This window comes from Mesocricetus auratus, unplaced genomic scaffold, assembly GCF_017639785.1.
Source record: "Mesocricetus auratus isolate SY011 unplaced genomic scaffold, BCM_Maur_2.0 Super-Scaffold_100009, whole genome shotgun sequence".
NCBI classification, from domain to species: Eukaryota; Metazoa; Chordata; class Mammalia; order Rodentia; family Cricetidae; genus Mesocricetus; species Mesocricetus auratus.
Window position 1 is genome coordinate 47,214,670 of NW_024429193.1, and position 17,623 is coordinate 47,232,292.

The window sequence follows — 17,623 nt, forward strand, 5'->3', positions numbered from 1 at the left end:
ATCTTTGTGTTTTTCCATCTTGCAGGAGAAACTATACTAGAACTTCGTTGGGATGGTGGTGAGGGTTCATTTGTTTGAAGTTTTGGAGATCATTAAGTGATTCCTTGATGTTACTATCATTTTTAACCTTGTGGAGTTATGAAAGTTTAAACTCACACAAAGACTATGTTCTGGGAAACCATAGCTTCTATATTTTGTTGTGGTTTTGAACCAAGATCTCCTTACGCTGCTGAAGCTGATCTTGAATGAAACACGCAAGAGCTCCTCCTGCCTCACCCTTCCCAGGAGCTGAGACTGCCGGCATGCGTGACTGCACCTGCTTGCCCTACTGACTGTTCTATGTTCTCCCTCCTGGAAAGTCATTTCCTTCCCTCAAAACAGAAATGTTTCTGTAGGAAAAGCAGGCAGTAAAGGGAAACCCGATCTATTTAAACAAAGTTCAACTGGAAAATCTGTGGTTAACAACACCTCAAAAGCATTTTCTACCTTAAAAATCAAAAACATTTTTAAATCTTTTTGAGATATAGAATTCAATGTCCCTGACTCTAATACAGCTTTGTTTGCCTGTTTTCTCAAAAGTCTGGAGAGGACTGGGCAGACCCGAACTGCAGGTAGAAGATGAGAAGGAACTAGGTGGTTGTCTTGCCTGAGAGCTCTCAAGTCACAAGCCCAGGAGACAAGAGAGTCATTTCTCTGGAGTCTGGGTCTCCTTTGATCTACCCAGAGGGGTTGGGGAGGCAAACCTAATTTATAAGCACTTGGTAATTATTTCTTGCTTAACTGTCTTGTATTATTATTATTATTATTATTGTTATTATTATTTAGTAGTTTTATTGTCCAAAACTCTCCTGGTCTTCTCGCCTCTTTGGGGAAACTAATTCTCTCTGTGAGTTTTAACCAACAACAGGAGGGAAAGCTTCCTTTGCTGTATGGAAGTTAGTTTTAGTTTTGGTCCTTCCACAGCAGGAATTGGGGTAAAGGGGCCGAGTAGACACATGAGGATAAGCTTGCCTTGTATAGTCAGGGGATCTGTGACCACCTAGACGGCATGTGAAGTGAGCACAGACGGACAGCTAGGCAAGCTATGGATGTGTGGCTATGGAAAAGCCTGACCTGCCTTCAGAATGCAGTGGGGGTTTTCAGACAAAAACTCACAATCCTACAAGGACCTGCACTAAAGGGGAAGCAGAAGAGCACAGGAGGGGTGGGGGAGGGGGATGTGCAAGAAAGGAGACACAATAAAAACCACCTTTTTAATGTTCTCTGCTATACTTTTCCTAAAATGACGCCATTCCCGAGCGAATTGGCTGGCCTTGGAGCATACTATAATCTTCTATCCAGACAAAGTGGAGGTTATTAGTGAAGTTACACGTTCAATGAAAACTGCACTTACTACATTCAAAAGTTAAGAAAATCACTACAACGCCAATGCTACATTTTAAAATTTTCAACATGGAAATTAATTTCTTTTTATTAATAGGCTCACATGTAATTTTAAGGGCATAAATGCGTCTGAGAGAATTATTTAATATCATGTGAGAATGATTAACTACTTCTTATTAGCACATTTTCCTTCTGCAAATACACCCACTTCGCATTACTTCCTTGAAACCAAATGAAATCATTTTCTCAGGGAAAACAAAAAGAATACATGAGTCTAATAGAATAAATGTGGAGTAACTTTGAGTTGAAGCTGGAGGCTCCACACGGTATCTTTCCCAATAATCTCAGAGCAGCCAGTTTAGTAAGGTCTTGTGCTACAGGGAGAATCCTGACACCCTTGATACAAAAACTTCCCTTCCTGTCTAAGACACAGTGACAGAAATTGTAGGGTAACTGGCATTAGCCTGCAGTAAGTCCTTGTTCTATTAGTTTCAGAAAATATCGTTGCCTTATTACATGGTCCTTGGTCTAAACTCTCGGTCCTAACACCCACACAGCTAGCACACTGCGTGGCTGCATCTACCACGAGGTCCCTTGTACCACACCCTTGACATCCTGCTTGCAGAAGTTATGCACGTACACAAAAGGAGGGCGGCAGGGGCCTCTGAAGGCATTTCCCCACGCTTTTCGTATTTTCACCAACTATATCAATACTAGCTGGAAAAAAGCATACCAATAATGTCACCTACAGGTGTTTTATTTTACTATACTTTTCAGTGCTGAAACTGGAAGCATTTTCAAAGACAGACGACCGGAGTATGCTAATCATTTCAGTAAATAGACTGCCATTCTTGCATTCTGAAATTCTCAGGCAACCCAATTTTTTACTCATTTCACACCCATTTTATATTTAATTTCTTCTGCTAATCTTTAACTTAAACTTTTGCTATGGTATTTTTGCAGAGTCAGGTAAAATTTATACTTTTGATTGATAGCCAAAATCATGGTGGTGCAGAATTTGTTATATTTTATATTTTTTCCATTTTCGAATTGATTTTATTCTGAACCATACTTTTATTTTTTAACTTGTTGGGAGTTAGGCTGTGCTAAACCCAAAAGAAATGTCCTCAGACCTTGATTTGATGATGGGGCACAAGGCTGACCAAGTTTGTGCAGAAGGGGAAACTTCTAGAAGCAGGGACCCATATTCCTGGAATTGTGGCAGAATTCTCAGAGGTTACCACTGGGCAGTGAAACAACAGTTCACGGAGGGTGATCGGTCTAGCATGGTCCCGAGGAGAGGGCCGCCCTTCCCATTCCACAGAGCCCCTACTCCATTCAGTAGTAGAGTAAAATATTCACCTTTATCCTCAACCTAAGGCTTCCAGACAACAACTGTGAAAATTCCTGACTCCATTCGTGTTTTGACAAGCACCTGGCAGCTCCCTCCATTTCTGTTTCACTCTATTCATCGGAAAAGGCACATTTAACACTGTCAGAGCTCAAGCCTGCTTAAGTTAGCAAACACCTTGAAAGGCAAAGCTTACATTAAAAAGTTTAAATGTCAGTCTTACCTCTGGTGGCTTGAATGGTCCTGGTTCTGAAACAAATGTAAAAATTGGCATTGTCAGTGCAGTCGTTTGGTTTGGTTAGCAGCCTTAGCTTGTCCTCTGCAGAGTGGCCAAACACTACCGCTTTGTTTTCTTAACTGATACCTGTAATATATTTCCAGGGTCCCTCGGGCTGGGCTAGTAATTGTTTTGCAACCTGGGTTCTCTTACCTTATTGGCTTGTCAGGAGAGTGACTCATACTTCTAAATGACTTGTGGGCTATGCTTAACTTTTTCAATTGTTTATTAAGCAATGTCGATCTAGCCTCATAAAACTCCTTTAAAAGAAGGACTTGCACTAAATTTATATGCACGATCCTGAGTTGCAAGTCTTTCTTTCAACACATCTGTCTTTAAGATCTAAACACACTAGTAAATGGTATTGTACAGACTAGTTCCTGCAGCTGCAAACTTAGCACAGCACAGCATTCCACATGAGAAAATTTCAATTAAGTGGTAATAATTCTTAATTTTATTTTAGTTAAAGTATACTCTGGTTTACAGATAGAAACTTAAAAAACAAACAAAACAACAACAACAAAAACCTCAGTCAGGATTCAGTTCCAACCTGTTTCATCTTTACTTCCCATATTTATAAACAGGCACAACACCATTTTTTAACTATAGTTTTGTTCCTAAAGCTGATTCACACTCGCCGAGACTTGAGCCCTTTAGGTGAGTAACCTGGTTGAGGGGTCAAAGGATATCAGAGTAAGATCACACACTGCAGGTGGAAAACTGATAGGAGTCTTTCTGCTTCCTTTCCCTACATCTGGCAGCATCTAAACACACTCTAACTTCTCCAGACAGAGTAAAAATCCCTCACCACTGGGAGTCCATGCCTGCATTTTCCCATCTGAAATAACCTCTAAGAAAGAACCTGAGGGAGGAAAAAGATGCAACCAAAGAAGAGAGGATGTGAGCACAGGCAGGCCTAGATAGGAGCTCTGTAGGATACTTCCTTAAAAGGCTGCGAGACGCCACATGGCCAGAGTTCACAGGGAAAGTCCTACCAGGACACCTGCCCTGCTGAGCTGGCTGCTTACCCAAGCACAATGCCTGGGGCAAGAAACAGGAGGTCCCTTTGTGGGTTTTCACTTTTTTCTTTTTCCTTTTTCTCTTTTTTTCCATTTTAAAGGACAACTCCAGATTAGTGGGAATGGAAGCTCCATGAGCAGAAAGTCACCTTCTTGAGGAAAGCTAAGTCTGCCCTCTTTGTCACCCTCAAATCCCATCACCCTAGCTTCACAGATGACTGAGGGCCTCCTATGAAGGTATTTTTGCTAGGCCTGAATTCGGCCTTTACAAAGGAATATTCCCGGGCAGAAGGCTGGCTTACTTCCATTCCTTGTAGAAACATGCTTATAGAGTATCTAAGACCTGTGAGAGTCAGCTGGTGGGGGGGGGGCTGTGAGAGTTATCCTTTAGCCAGGCTACCAATGCTGATTAATTGAATTGTGTTTTCTAGTGTTTGGTTTGGTTTGGTTTGGTTTGCCTCCAAAGTTCCACACAGTGTGTGTGTGTGTGTGTGTGTGTGTGTGTGTGTGTGTGTGTGTGTCTTTCTGTCTGTCTGTCTGTCTGTCTGTCTGTCTGTCTTTGTCTCTGTGTGTCTGTCTCTCTGTCTCTGTCTCTCACTGTGTGTGTGTGTGTGTGTGTCAGTCTGTCTGTCTGTCTGTCTTTCTCTGTCTCTGTGTGTCTGTCTCTCTATCTCTCTCTGACTGGGTGTGTGTGTGTGTGTGTGTGTGTGTGTGTGTGTGTGTGTGTGTGTGTGTGTGTTGGTCATGGTGATGGTGGTATATCCATGTGGATAAACTTACCTGTGTGTGGTGACAAACAGACTTTGAAACCTTATGTTTTCCTTCATAGTTTCTCCACTTTACTCTTTGATCCAGGGTCTCCCTGAGCCTAGAGCTTGGCATTGCAGAAAGGCAAGCTGACTAGCTAGCAAGCTCCCCAGATCCACTGGTCTCCATCTCTCTGTGCTGGGTTACACTCAGCTTTTGTGTGTGTTCAGATGTTCACACTTGTCCGACAAGCCTTTGCCCCACTGAACCATCACCCCAGCCTCTGAGCTTGTTTCCTTAGAAGCGCACCTGGAGTCACCAGCTCATCAGTGTACCCAAAAAATCCTCTGTATTCCAGGAGACCCTAAACTACCATCTTCTTCCACCAGTGAGTTAGTCAGATAACAGCCAAAAGTACCAATCAAAAAGTGCAGGGACAGAGCTTAAGCTTCCCATGTAAGGAAACTAAGGAAAGCTCCAGCAGAGAGATTCCCCCACATGGGGGCTTCTCACATCTGCCACATTTGGAGTTTGTGGCTGAATATGCACCTTAATTTTAATTAAAAAATCCTTTTTTTGTTTTCAGATTCTTTGCATGGGGGTGTTTTAATGCCCTTGTGAAGTAGGTCTTTACAACCTTTATATAACGAATTATTTGTTGAATAAAACTGACACATGACTCTTGTGGGATCTTGGGGCCCTGCTTAGGAAAAGAAAACAATGGACTTGGTGGTGCACGCCTTTAATCCCAGCACTCGGGAGGCAGAGGCAGGCAGATCTTTGTGAGTCCAAGGCCAGCCTGGTCTACAGAACGAGTTCCAGGACAGCCTCCAAAACAATACAGAGAAACCCTGTCTTGAAAACTCAAAAAAAAAAAAAAAAAGAAAGAAAGAAAGAAAGGAAGAAAAGAGAAGAAAACAATGGAATTAAGGCTTCCACCTTACTATGCAGACAACTGTACCTCTTCCCCATGAGAGGACAGAAGGCTCTCCTTCCCAAGCCCTTACCCTCTCATGATGTAGGGCTGGCTATAAGGTGGTCATTTCTTGGCATGAGTGTTAGTAAGCACAGAGCTCAGGAAGGCATAAGGGTCTGGCATGTCTGAAATCAGACTAATGCCAGTGAAGAACAACTAAGACTAGGCTGATTCAGTTTACTCAAAATGTTCTCCCTCCATTTTCTCAACTTCCCACAATCTCCTGCTTGCTTGCCTGCCTGCCTGCCTGCTTTGGGGGAATGCCAAGGAAATCAATTTTCCTCACTACTCTGCATTGAGGCACTGAGAATCGCTTCATACAAAGCCTCTCAGTGTAAGCCAGGTGAAAAACAGGAAGGGACTCAGAGCTGGATGAGGAGTCTCCAGCTCCAATGTCACAGAAGCCCTTACATGGTACTGGCCTTCCCCTTCACTGTCTATTCCCCATCCCCACAGCCAACAGGGACATGGGCTCCTTACTGCCATAGACTTGTCACAGAGTAGCCAGTGTTCTGAACTGGCTCTGTTAGATAAAACACAAAAATACGTTCTTAAAAATCTGAGTTCCTGTGACGTCATATCATATAGTAAGTTTCTGTTTTATAATCTGTTCTGTTCAGATATTCTTAGCCAGGATCCTTGGCTCATACTTTTGAATTTTTGACAGTCACAATAACATTAAACTGGACTTGAATCCCTTATAGACAAAAATCTTAATTCACATAAACATTACTTCAATAACTCATTAATGTATAGTAATGCAATGGTAATACAAGAGGAAAATACTCTACTAGTTCAGATATATTTCAAAGTAAACTCTTAGTCAAATACTCTACTAGTTCAGATATATTTCAAAGTAAAAGCTTACTCTGACTGAAAAAATGGATCAACTACCTTCCCCAAGGAGTGTTCTATGGGAAAGTTGATCTCCTTTTGAAGCCTTCAGTCCCATCCTTTACTTTCTCTTGGCATGAATCCAAATCTACTGTGGCAGGAGGTTGTATTGCTAGAAGATTCTGTGTGTGGATGGGACAGCAACTACATCTTGGATAATAAGGGCTGGTTATCACCAAGTATTTGGCTGAATTCTGACCTAGAAGAAAGATTGCTGACTGAGAGATGAAGAAAAATCACTTTTTCTTTCTATCTCCTTTTTCTCGTGGGAACTTTCTTAAGATAGTTATTCAATTCTTCAAGTTTCTAAAAGTTTTTAATCCTCAACTCGTCCTTACCCTGCAGCCTATTTCTCAGGCTCCTATTGATCAAACAATAAAATGTTCTTACCCTTTCAGGAACCTTTCTAGATGGTGACTTACAGGCCCTCAAGGGGTTTAAGCCTTGTATTCTTTCATCATGTCTCAACTGACTTAATGTAATTCTAAGAAGTGATGTAACTAAGGTGCTTGGAACCTTTGCTGAATTCTATCTCCAAAGCCAGTAGACCTCAGTAGACATATTTGGGTATGATAAATTATTTTTAGTGAGGTTTTAGATTCACATTCCATAATATACTTGTTTAAATACCAAATTTAGTCTTGTTATTTTTTTATTTACCAGTCCTGTTATGTTTGTTTTCTTCCCAATAGAAGTGACTCTCAATTCATACCTTATTACACAATTTGCTTTGTCTTTTATCTGAAGTTCTATTTAAGACTAAGCAAACCAATGCCCAGTAAGATTGGTTGCCATAAGAGGGGTCACATAAAAGCAATTACTGATGTTATAATGGAAGGTACCTAGGCTTCATGGCTAACATGCAATTGCTAGAAAACCTACAACAGGATTGAACAATGTTAGGAAGATGGTAAGTGAATGCTATGCTGACTGCTCTGGTCTACAATGGTGCTTTGGGAAAAAAAACAGAAAGTCATAGACTTAAATAGTATTTGGGGGAGAAGCTTTGATTTCACCTTGAATCTAATCACACAACAGTTTCCTATTCTTTATTTGTAACAATTATTAATACATCACTAAGCTGACCCCAATGGGAAAGTGAAAGGCAAAATAACTATTCTTACATATAACATTTTCTTGATGAATCAAAAAAGATGACTCAATTACACAAAAAGTGCCCTTACACAGAAGCATAGTCACTTCTTAGTAATGAAATCAGAGATCAAGGCTCAGTTTATGTTGAACTAAGTAACATGATAAAAATATCTGGTGGTAGAAGGCTGAACTAACATTTTACTCTACAAGTTATACCTCATCTTAAAATATATAATGCTATTTATAAAAGAGCTGGTTTCAGATGCCAATTTGTGGTACAGGCTCTAGGTAACAATCTCTCAGGTTTAAGTTTTAGGCTACCAAGGTAAATTCGTCCCTATTAGAGTTGGCTACAGCAGCTGCAGGAGCAGTCCCTGACCTAGATAAAGGCACAATTAAACAGATAAGCAAATGGGAATCTGCTTCGGTTAAATATTAGAGCAGCTGAGGCTTGCATTCTTACTGAAGGAAAAGATACATCGAGCCAAAGTTGTCTGCTCCAGTGATATCTGCATCCAATGCTACCCTCTTTGTTTAATCTAGAAGATGAAAAAATAAGCTATATGCTGTAGTGATCATTGTCAGGGTAGGAAGGGGGCCAAGGGGGCTTAGTCACATGTTACTAACAAGCAAGATCCTAAATGACCCTAAAGTTTGCGTTCTGGGATTAGACCTTCCCCCTTGGTGTACTATGAGAAGGAAACAGCACTCTAGAATTGCATCAGCTTTGCAGTAACTTGCTTAGCGTCTCACATAATGGTGCTTATAGCTATTCATTACTATCGCTGGAAAGTTTTGGCACAGACTTCAGAGCCTGTGTGAGTAGTGATCATCAAAGCTTCTATCATGAACATGCAGGAGTCAAGTCGGGTTCAACAAAAGAGGTAGAGTAGAATTTCCTTCCTGGCCTTTATTTATGTCCATGCAAATCCCCAGGCATTAAGATGCAAGATGACTACCCTACCTTCAATTTTGTTTTCAACTTGCAGAGTTTGTCTTATTTAAAAAATATATATGCATGTTTTCTCACACTTCAGATGTACTTAAAGTAATAATCTGTCATGGTCATGTATTAATATGAATAGATTGCTTCATTCAAAAATGCAATCTTTTACCAAGTAATTATTATTTCCAGGGTGAATGAAGACGCAATAGATTTGAAAGCTAATAGAGTGTGAAATAAAAAAGGTTTCTAAACCAAAAGAAGACAACATCTAAACAATAAGGCTAACTTCCACGATCAAAGGGGTATGAGATCTTTAAAGACTGGTGGTTAATGTTTAGTCATATACTGCATTGTTGGAACTGTGTTTATATTGAAAGAGTTCTATTTATGTGGAAAGTCATAACTCGATTTTAAGTGTCCTCTTGGACCTGGTACAAAGGGATGGATTCAAAAGATAAGAAACATACTCCCCATATGTCCCTTCTAAACTCAAGGCACATATAACCTACAAGAGAAAGTAAGGGCAGCAGAGACAACAATGTTCTCTGGAGTGGAGTCCCAATCTTCTATTACAATCCAGCTTCCCATGGAATTGAGCTGAGGCCATGTATATACTGTTCACCAATTGCAGTGATTAAAAAATGTTTGTTTCCAGGACATGTGTGTAAAAATCTGACATCCTGACACGCTGGTAGGCACACATGGAATTGGGTGACCACAGGCTTGGTGGGGGGACCTGCTCTGGAGAACCTATGAATTCCCAGTAAAGAGTGTGAGCTCACTGAATTAAACCTTAAAACTACTAGAGACTGGAGTGAGGGAGTTTTCACCTATCAGTACAGCCTAACCTTGGAAAGCTAAAGGAGCCCTTCCCTCTAAGCTAATTAAAGAATTAAATGCACATGACCGTCTGGCAATGAAGGTGATGTTAATGATTGGTAAGGAAGTGGGGCAGGAACTAAGAAAAGGAAGGGATGATTTTGACTTGCTAAGGGGAAAAGAGGGCATATTCCACCTAGGGGTAGCAATAAGAGCCAAATAAGAATCCTAACAATGTGGATCAGGAAATAGATTTATATGTAAGAAGTCTTTTTTCTTGTTTGTTTTTCGTTTTTTGTTTTTGCACCAGGTGTTGTGTGAGCTGGTTCATTATTTTGCCTCTCACTAACGTACCCCAGGTGTACAGCTTGGTAATCAATGCTTAGGACATAAGTGTTTCCTTGCATAACTACCCAGAAAGGAATGTAGAAGGTCTACTTAGTTGATTTCATCCTTAAAGTATAAGCCAGTGGATCACAGAACGAGAGTTTTTAATTATTTATTATTTCATGTGTGTACCATCTTATCAAGCTCTTTCCACCATAATGGAAAGCAAACCTCCATAAACTCCCACACTGCTTCTAAATCTAACATGATAGTGATCTTCAGGGCTCAGGAACGTGACTCAGTCATCTCTCTTTCACTCTAGTGAGTTATCCATCCATACATCCACACACCGGGTCTTCCCTGAGGTCAAACGATCAACTGCACATGGTTGAGCCTAATTAGAGAGATCAGCCAGATGGCAATTATAATAAATGTGATAAATGCTATGATAAAGTTAATTATAAGATGGCAGGAAAACACAGACAATTGGTAGGCTAAGAAAGGCCAGGCATGCAGAGTACCAGAAAGCCTTCCAAGTGGGGTAATATCTGCACTGAGTTTTCAAACGGAACAGAATGAGGAATGAGAGACTAAAACAAACACAAAGAAGATACATAAGGAAAGTAGTTGAAGAACTACGACTAGACAGAAATTCAACGTCAGCTGGGAAAGTTAAAGGATGGTCAAAAGGGGTAGAAAAATGACACAGACGTATGTGTGCTGTTGGGGGAAAGTTTGGACAGTGTTATGTAGGAAACGGAAAGAACAGCAGTTAAGTGAGTGATAAGATAACAATGGATTTTGAAAAATCAGTTTAGAAAGTCTATAGAAGGAACAAGATGAGAAGCAGAAAAAATAGAAATGGTGGTGTTTCTGAATCAATACTGTAGCAATAGTTCTAAGCAAGACTGGAGAATCATGACAAATAAGCGAGTAAAGAGGGTGCTACACCAGCTTACACCTGGGTTTGGGAGAGTATGAGGACAAAAAGTAAGAAAGCATACACTGGGATGTGGAAATGGCTTTATACTAGATACCAGAGATTACTTGAAGGCAACTGGCAGATGAAATGTGAGCTGAGATGAAGGTGCTAAATCCAGATTTCAGGAAACATGTTACATGTAGATGGAGACAAGACTAATTTCCATTAGATGTGGGTTGCAATTCAAGTGAGAGAAATAGGTCCGATCTTCGAAGGTTGCCTGTGGGATAATGAATGGGGCGTGAAAGAGAGTGTCAAGGAGACCTGCTAACAGTTTGCAATGAGAGAAGGTGAGGCAGCAAGGCCTGTAGAGAGATGTCCAGAGGCGCCAGGATGTGGCAATGGCAGCAAAGCAGGGATGCTCTAGCCTTCACTTCAACCCTGGTCGACTCTATTATGCTGTTCTGTGCGTCTTCATCTCTCCGCTTCTTTCTGTGCGTGTGGAGATGAAAACATCATGTTCTCATTCCACAGCTGTCCAAGGTTTATTACAATGCCACCATCCATATTCATCCCAGTCTCCCGATCTACAAATGTACCCCTGACTCACACTCCCCAGGCAGGGTCTCTCTGTCTCCTGAGCGTATAGTCAGACTGGGATAAGCTTTGGAACCAGAAACCTCTATAAAGTAAGAATGAGTTGCAAAGCATGATGTATGCTATGTGGGAAATGATTACATAAACATTTAACGTTGCCTTAAATCAACACTACTAACTTGTTTTAAATTTGCCTGTTAGGGCAATTTTCCTTAAAGTCAAGCTCACCAAGCAGCACACTCTACGCTACACAAAATCCCAACTAAAGTAAACCATGTCTCCATCCCCAAATTCATCATGAGCTTCCTCCTCCCTTCCCTGTGCCTGAGTTGCCCCAGATACTGCAGGAGTTAGGGTTAATGAATTGCTGAATGTGCAATTTCCAAGCAGTGAAATCTCAATGCAAAACATGGCATTCAGGGATTGTCAGCAGGCCAGGGAAGAGAACACAGGCGTAGTTTTCCAGTAACCCCAACACATTATCTATTCTACCGCACTCACAGCACATCTACCAGGCTCCGAATGATACACTAGCCACAGTGATTGCATACACTAGTCCAAGGATGGGCGAGTTTGAGGACGGAGTGTAATGTCTTCCAGTGTTTAGAGAGCACCTGCTGAGGGACAGGGGAGAAAAATGCTGACGCAGTGATCACATTGAGCCCCTTTATCCTGAAGTTGGGGCCTCTAAATTACAAAGCCTGGTCTGAAGGAAAAGAGACGCCTGCTAGGCAGGTTCTTGACATTTCATACTCCTAATTAACTGTAAGAATTCAATGTCACTCACCTCTTCAAATTCTGAAGCAGGGAAGGACATAAAGAGGAGAAAGGCATGGATGTGGAAAATGGGGGACACTGTAGGTCAGTGTGAGGATTCAGAGCAGTGACAGAGACTCAAAAGCCCAAGGGCGTGTGTTCAAGTAATGTAGTCAGTTGCAAAAACAAGACAAGAAAACATTTTCCCTGCTTTATGGTAAATTATGAAACAGTTTAAATAATGCTGCTGCTACCATTTAATGAATGATATTTCTGCATCTCCCTATCTGGAGCCTACCAGACACTTTCACTCTTAGTCTGCAGTTGCCTTATTTTCAACTGTTTATGAACCTATTTTCCTCACTTTAAAATAAGGGACCCTGGATCAGAAAGTATCTAAGTCCTAGCTCTAAGGGCTTATATGGGGAGGACAGGTGTGGCCACTACAAACAGCTGGCCCTTATCCAGTAATTCAGGGCATTCAAGTCTAAATCTGAAACTACATTACTTTTGCAAGTACCCTAGCCTATAAGAAGCAAATAGTATGTAAATTGAAGAGTAAGACCTGTGAGAGTGAAACAGTAAAACTTAAAGGTATTGCTGTATCAGGTTGATGGTTGAAGAATAACAGTCATAATGAATGCATACTGTTACTATTTATTTCACCACTTTATAAGCTGTTCTGACCCTCAGACTGATAAAAATAGTAACCTTGTCTGGTTCACTTTACCTTCTTCAGCAAGTAGCAGAATCACTCTGTGTTTACTGGTCATGGGGAAGGCTATTCTAAAAACTAAAGACTTTCTGCAGGATATGGCAGTACCCAACACAGTGGAGGTACTCAGTCAATGTCAAGGTCTTTGCTGGCATGATTGTCCTTGCATGGCGCATGGGGCACTCTGAAGATATCTATTGAAGGAGCAGAGGGACAGGGCCATGCTGTGATCTCAGCTCTCTATTAGGTTTCACCTTTTCTACAACTGTTCATTTTCTGAACTCAGCTCTGAAATAAGATATTTTCTGTTCTACTCTTCTTCACATTATCCAAAATAATTCAATGTCCACCTTCTCCTCTGGGAAAATCAAAGGTTGACATGGCTACCTTTTGAACTCAAGCTGTTAAATATCCTTTCTTGTGTTCAAAAACTCTTTATGATTTTGAAAGGTCTTATTGATAAAACACAGAGGAACTCAGGGGAAAAGGACAAAGAGAAAGAAGAAGAAAGAGAAAGAATAAAGAGGCCAGAAAAGAAAGAGAAGGGAGACAGCCCAAGAGGAGCAGAGAGAGGCAAAGGCTATTGAATGCATAATTTGCAAGGAGCTCATACAACAAGCATAGAGAGCTATTTTTAAAAATCAAGCAGAAAAATGTTTACATAAATCCAAAGGATATATGCTTTGTTTAATGTGGAAAATGATAATGTATTCAGTTCATGAATTCTTGAATTAGTCTGTCTAATGTTTGCTTCCAGAACCAATAACGAATCTGATATAAATATTTAAAAGAAAGAAAAAGTTTAAGAGCTCAAGATAGAAGAATATTTTCCTTTTTCTTTTATTTTTATTACTGTTTGTATTGGCAGTATTCAAATAATTTGGTGACATATTTTGGGACTGAGGTAAAAGAAAGAAGTGCCATGAAACCATCCAAGTGCATCCAAGTACATATAAAAGTCAAACAAATATTAAATAGTTTAAAGCCAAGTCATGTAGAAAAGTCACACAGATCTTAAACAACCTTCTAATTGTACTTATCAATGATGTATTCAAAAAGATATGTTCCAATAAACACATATTAAGAGTAAATTGGGCCTTAATAGTATTTAGCAAGTTTTATGTCCTCATTAAAAACAGAATCCCAACAATAAACATGACTTACCAACAGAATTAACTCTTCCACAATTTTCTACTCTTCCCAAGCATTCTTTATGTGCCTTTGCTCCACATTTGAAACATAAATAGCCTTGAAAAAATGTTCCCCTGCAAGGTAAAAATCAGAGAATGGTGTATTAAGATATGCTAAGTTCTGCTTATGTAAAATAACTAGTCCAAGGAACAGGAAGAGGTAATCATGGTGCTGTCTGAAGTACTGTCAGTACGGGGACTGAGGATCTCTGTGGGGGTCTTGAAATAGAACAGGTCCAAGGCCAGCAAGGAATGACTGTGTCAAGTAGGAAAGTAACACCTCTGCTTCTGAACTTCTTTGAGTAGACTGCTAAACACTGAAATACTTCATTTAAACTGGAAAACAGGCCCAAGAAAGCTTACCTCAGGAGCATCTGGCAGACTCGACAGGACGTCACCCGATTGAAGGTGTACATCTTGAAGTCATGGAAGTTGGAGTCTGCATAGTCTGGCCTTATGTTAGATCTGTGAAAAGGGAAAAGTCACTTCCTAAACAAAGTTTCACAATGAAGTGGCAATCTAAGCATCCAATAGCAAAGTTCATCAAAACTGTACCAAGAAGAGAATCAATTCAAGCTAGAAGGTGAGCCAGTCAGCATATACTGGCTTCCAAGACAAAAGTCTGCTAGCATTAAAACCTGTGTTGAAGCCCAGTTGTGTGGAGACCTGCAACACAGGAGACACCTGCAACTTGATACATCCCAGAACTGCGTGTCACACGTCTTTATAACACGCCACCATGGACAGTCTGCTGGAAACCAGAAATCAGCTGGACATCCATGTTTGGTGCCAGTTCCTTTGCACTACCATGTCATAAAAATATAAGCTAGCTGGTGATATGAGGTAAGGTGGATTGCAGTGTGTTTCCAGAATTCATCTCTAATGAAGCTCACTGATTAGTGAGGGTCTCCAAATGGGAGTGAAGTCATCCTCACTGGGAAGAATGACTATCAATGCTTCAATAGCATAAAAAAAACTTCTTCCTAAATAATCTGCTTGCTTCACAATCCAAATCAACCTAGACAAAAATCACTTGTGTTTGGCATCATACTTATGGTATATGCACAGGCACCCAAAGCTTTTGTGCATACCTCAAAGAAACATTTCAGTGTACATTTAGCACATGCTGGAGATGGAGAAAACACTTGGCATTCATCGCATGTTTAACTTTCACAATGGTCCTGAATATCTTGCATGGGTAACAGCACTGGCTCGCAAATAGGGTAACATGCCTATCCTAAAGCAACGGCTTCCCCTAAAGTGACGGAAATGGTAAATGAAGAACACAACCTAGGTGTGTGTTCTCAGCCACTAAAGCTACAGTGGCAGAAGAAAATCTACAATATCTACATTCAAATTGCTAGGACTTTGAGGTTTGACGGGTGTGTTGAAAACCGTCCAATACAGACATTCCCAGATAACTGTTTGCATTGCTTTTAATCTAGCCGTAGCACAGAAGAAATACAATAAAATAAGTCTTAGGCAGATATGAATTAGAGGTACATCTAGAGAGATAATATCTTCTGAGACATTACACACCACAACATGAGAACCTGAGAGACTATAAGGTGTGTTTGAGATTCTGATGAGCTAGGATTTCCCCTTTTATAGAATCCAGCATCTCTCAAGCTCACAGAGTCGCGGCGTAATGAAGCATAACACAGGCAGGCAGGCAGGCATCAATCTCTGAGGTACCAGGAGAAGCCTTATGAAAAAACATTCACCAAGGCAATTGGAGTAGCAGTCAGTGATGCAGAAGTGTCAGAGAGGTCAGCCTTCCCATCCGTGTGCTGAATAGGAGCTGCTGAAAAGGAAATCAAATCTGAGGGCCATCTGGGAGTTCTCTGCTACGTGCTTCTGGTGACCTCTCTTTTTAGGAAAATGTTCCAGTGCATGACAAAAAAGAATGGCTATTTCCACTGAAAGTAGTGTGTGTGTGTGTGTGTGTGTGTGTGTGTGTGTTTTGTGGTTGTTGTTGCCGTTGTTGCTGCTGCCGCTGATGATGATTAGAAATCACAGTGCCCTTCGTCATAGAAGGAGTTAGAAACAAAACTCTCATACTGACGACAGAAAGTCAAGCATCAAAAGCTGCATCAAAAGCCATTTCCGTAGCTGAAAATGAAGGGCTACGCTCATTTTTCTCAAAAACATCAAGATGATTCAGTCATATATAAATTGTCAAACTTATTTTAAAGTAAGGCTTCTTCTAAAGTGAAGGAAATATCATTTCCATTCCCGAGAACTTAAAAAAATCATCCACCTGGAGTTTTAAAACCAAGGTAGGTTTCCATTGGACAGAAAATTGTGTAGACCGTTCCCCAGGCAGGTAAAAACTTAACTTCATCAGTCTTCCTTGAACATGGGTGGTACACCATTCTCTTGGAATCAATTCAAGTTCTACACCGTAAACATGTATGTGTAATAAGATACACACATATAAGGTACACATAAGAACATGTATACATGTGTACCAGAGTTGTGTTTGAGTCACTTTTACTTAACACTTTTATCAACTTATTGAGAATAAGCTACCTTTCCAGGAGACAAAAAGCTGAAGGGAAACTTGCAAATACACCATAGGTGGCTTTTCTTTTTTTTTAAATCTTGTTATTTTAAAAAAAGAAAACTCTGAAAATATTGTTAACAGCAGTTGCCTTAAGGGAAGTGAAATTTGAAGTGATAGAACAAAATGATAGAGAGAAACTGTGACATTTTAAAAACTAAAGCTGAATATTATTTTTTCAAAGTTTCAAATCAAACATTAAAGAATAAGCGTTAACTCTATGACCCTGGCACTGCTATGGAGGCACTATTAAATATAAAAGCACAGTCAAGGGGAAGAATCTGAAATTAGACCACCTGGGCTTAAATCCTCACTTGCAAATCAGAGCACAGTGACCTCAGGTGAGTTTGTAAGTATAAAACAGGAATACTAATAGAATTAACTCAAAAGCAAAGAAATGTGTACAAAGTGCTTAGGCCACTGCCTGAATCAGAGCTAGTGTTCAGTGCGGGCTATCACTAATGAAGTGGTAATATCAAGTTCACCAGACAGTAGTGTGACCAGGGTAATGCTTCTCCAGTGGTAAAGTTTCACCATTTATTACAATGAAACTTCCAGAGGATCTTTTATCTCCTACAACTTCTTACTTGGGAGGCTGCTATTCAGTGATGCCCTTTGGACCACAAAGCCAAATAGAATAATAATAATGACTACTATTGTTGTTGTTGTTATTTATTAATATTATTTGAGGCAAGGATGCATGTAGCTCAAGTTGGTCTTGAAATTGCTATGAAGATGATCTTGAATTCCTGGTTTTCCTGCCTCCACCTTTCAACTGGGTAATAGACATGTGCAACTACGCCCATTACATGTTGTACTGGGGATCAAAAAGCAAGACCTCACTCACACTAGACAAGCAGCCTTCCAACTTAGCTACATCCCAGCCAAGATATAACTATTTAAGTGCAGTAGGGAACAGAATTATTGAATAGAAGACATGTGTAAAGAAAGAAAAAAGAAACAGAATATTTAATTAAGTCAATCACATGGCCTGTAGCCTGTGCGCTTGTGGGATCCAAATTCAGTGAAGAAGAGTTGGAAGAGTA

The 17,623-nt window shown here is 40.3% G+C and overlaps 1 protein-coding gene across 2 annotated transcripts in view; it reads right to left on the minus strand.

Annotated features, from left to right (window-relative positions):
• Vav3 (vav guanine nucleotide exchange factor 3) overlaps positions 1 to 17,623 on the minus strand; it is a 319,658-nt gene that overhangs the window by 99,715 nt on the left and 202,320 nt on the right. For both annotated transcript variants that reach the window (XM_005076659.4, XM_040752019.1), the window contains exons 16-18: positions 14,378 to 14,479; positions 13,989 to 14,089; positions 2,958 to 2,983 (exon numbers count right to left, since the gene is read on the minus strand). In XM_005076659.4, the coding sequence (XP_005076716.1) occupies positions 2,958 to 2,983; positions 13,989 to 14,089; positions 14,378 to 14,479 (229 nt within the window). The remainder of the gene's footprint in view (positions 1 to 2,957; positions 2,984 to 13,988; positions 14,090 to 14,377; positions 14,480 to 17,623) is intronic.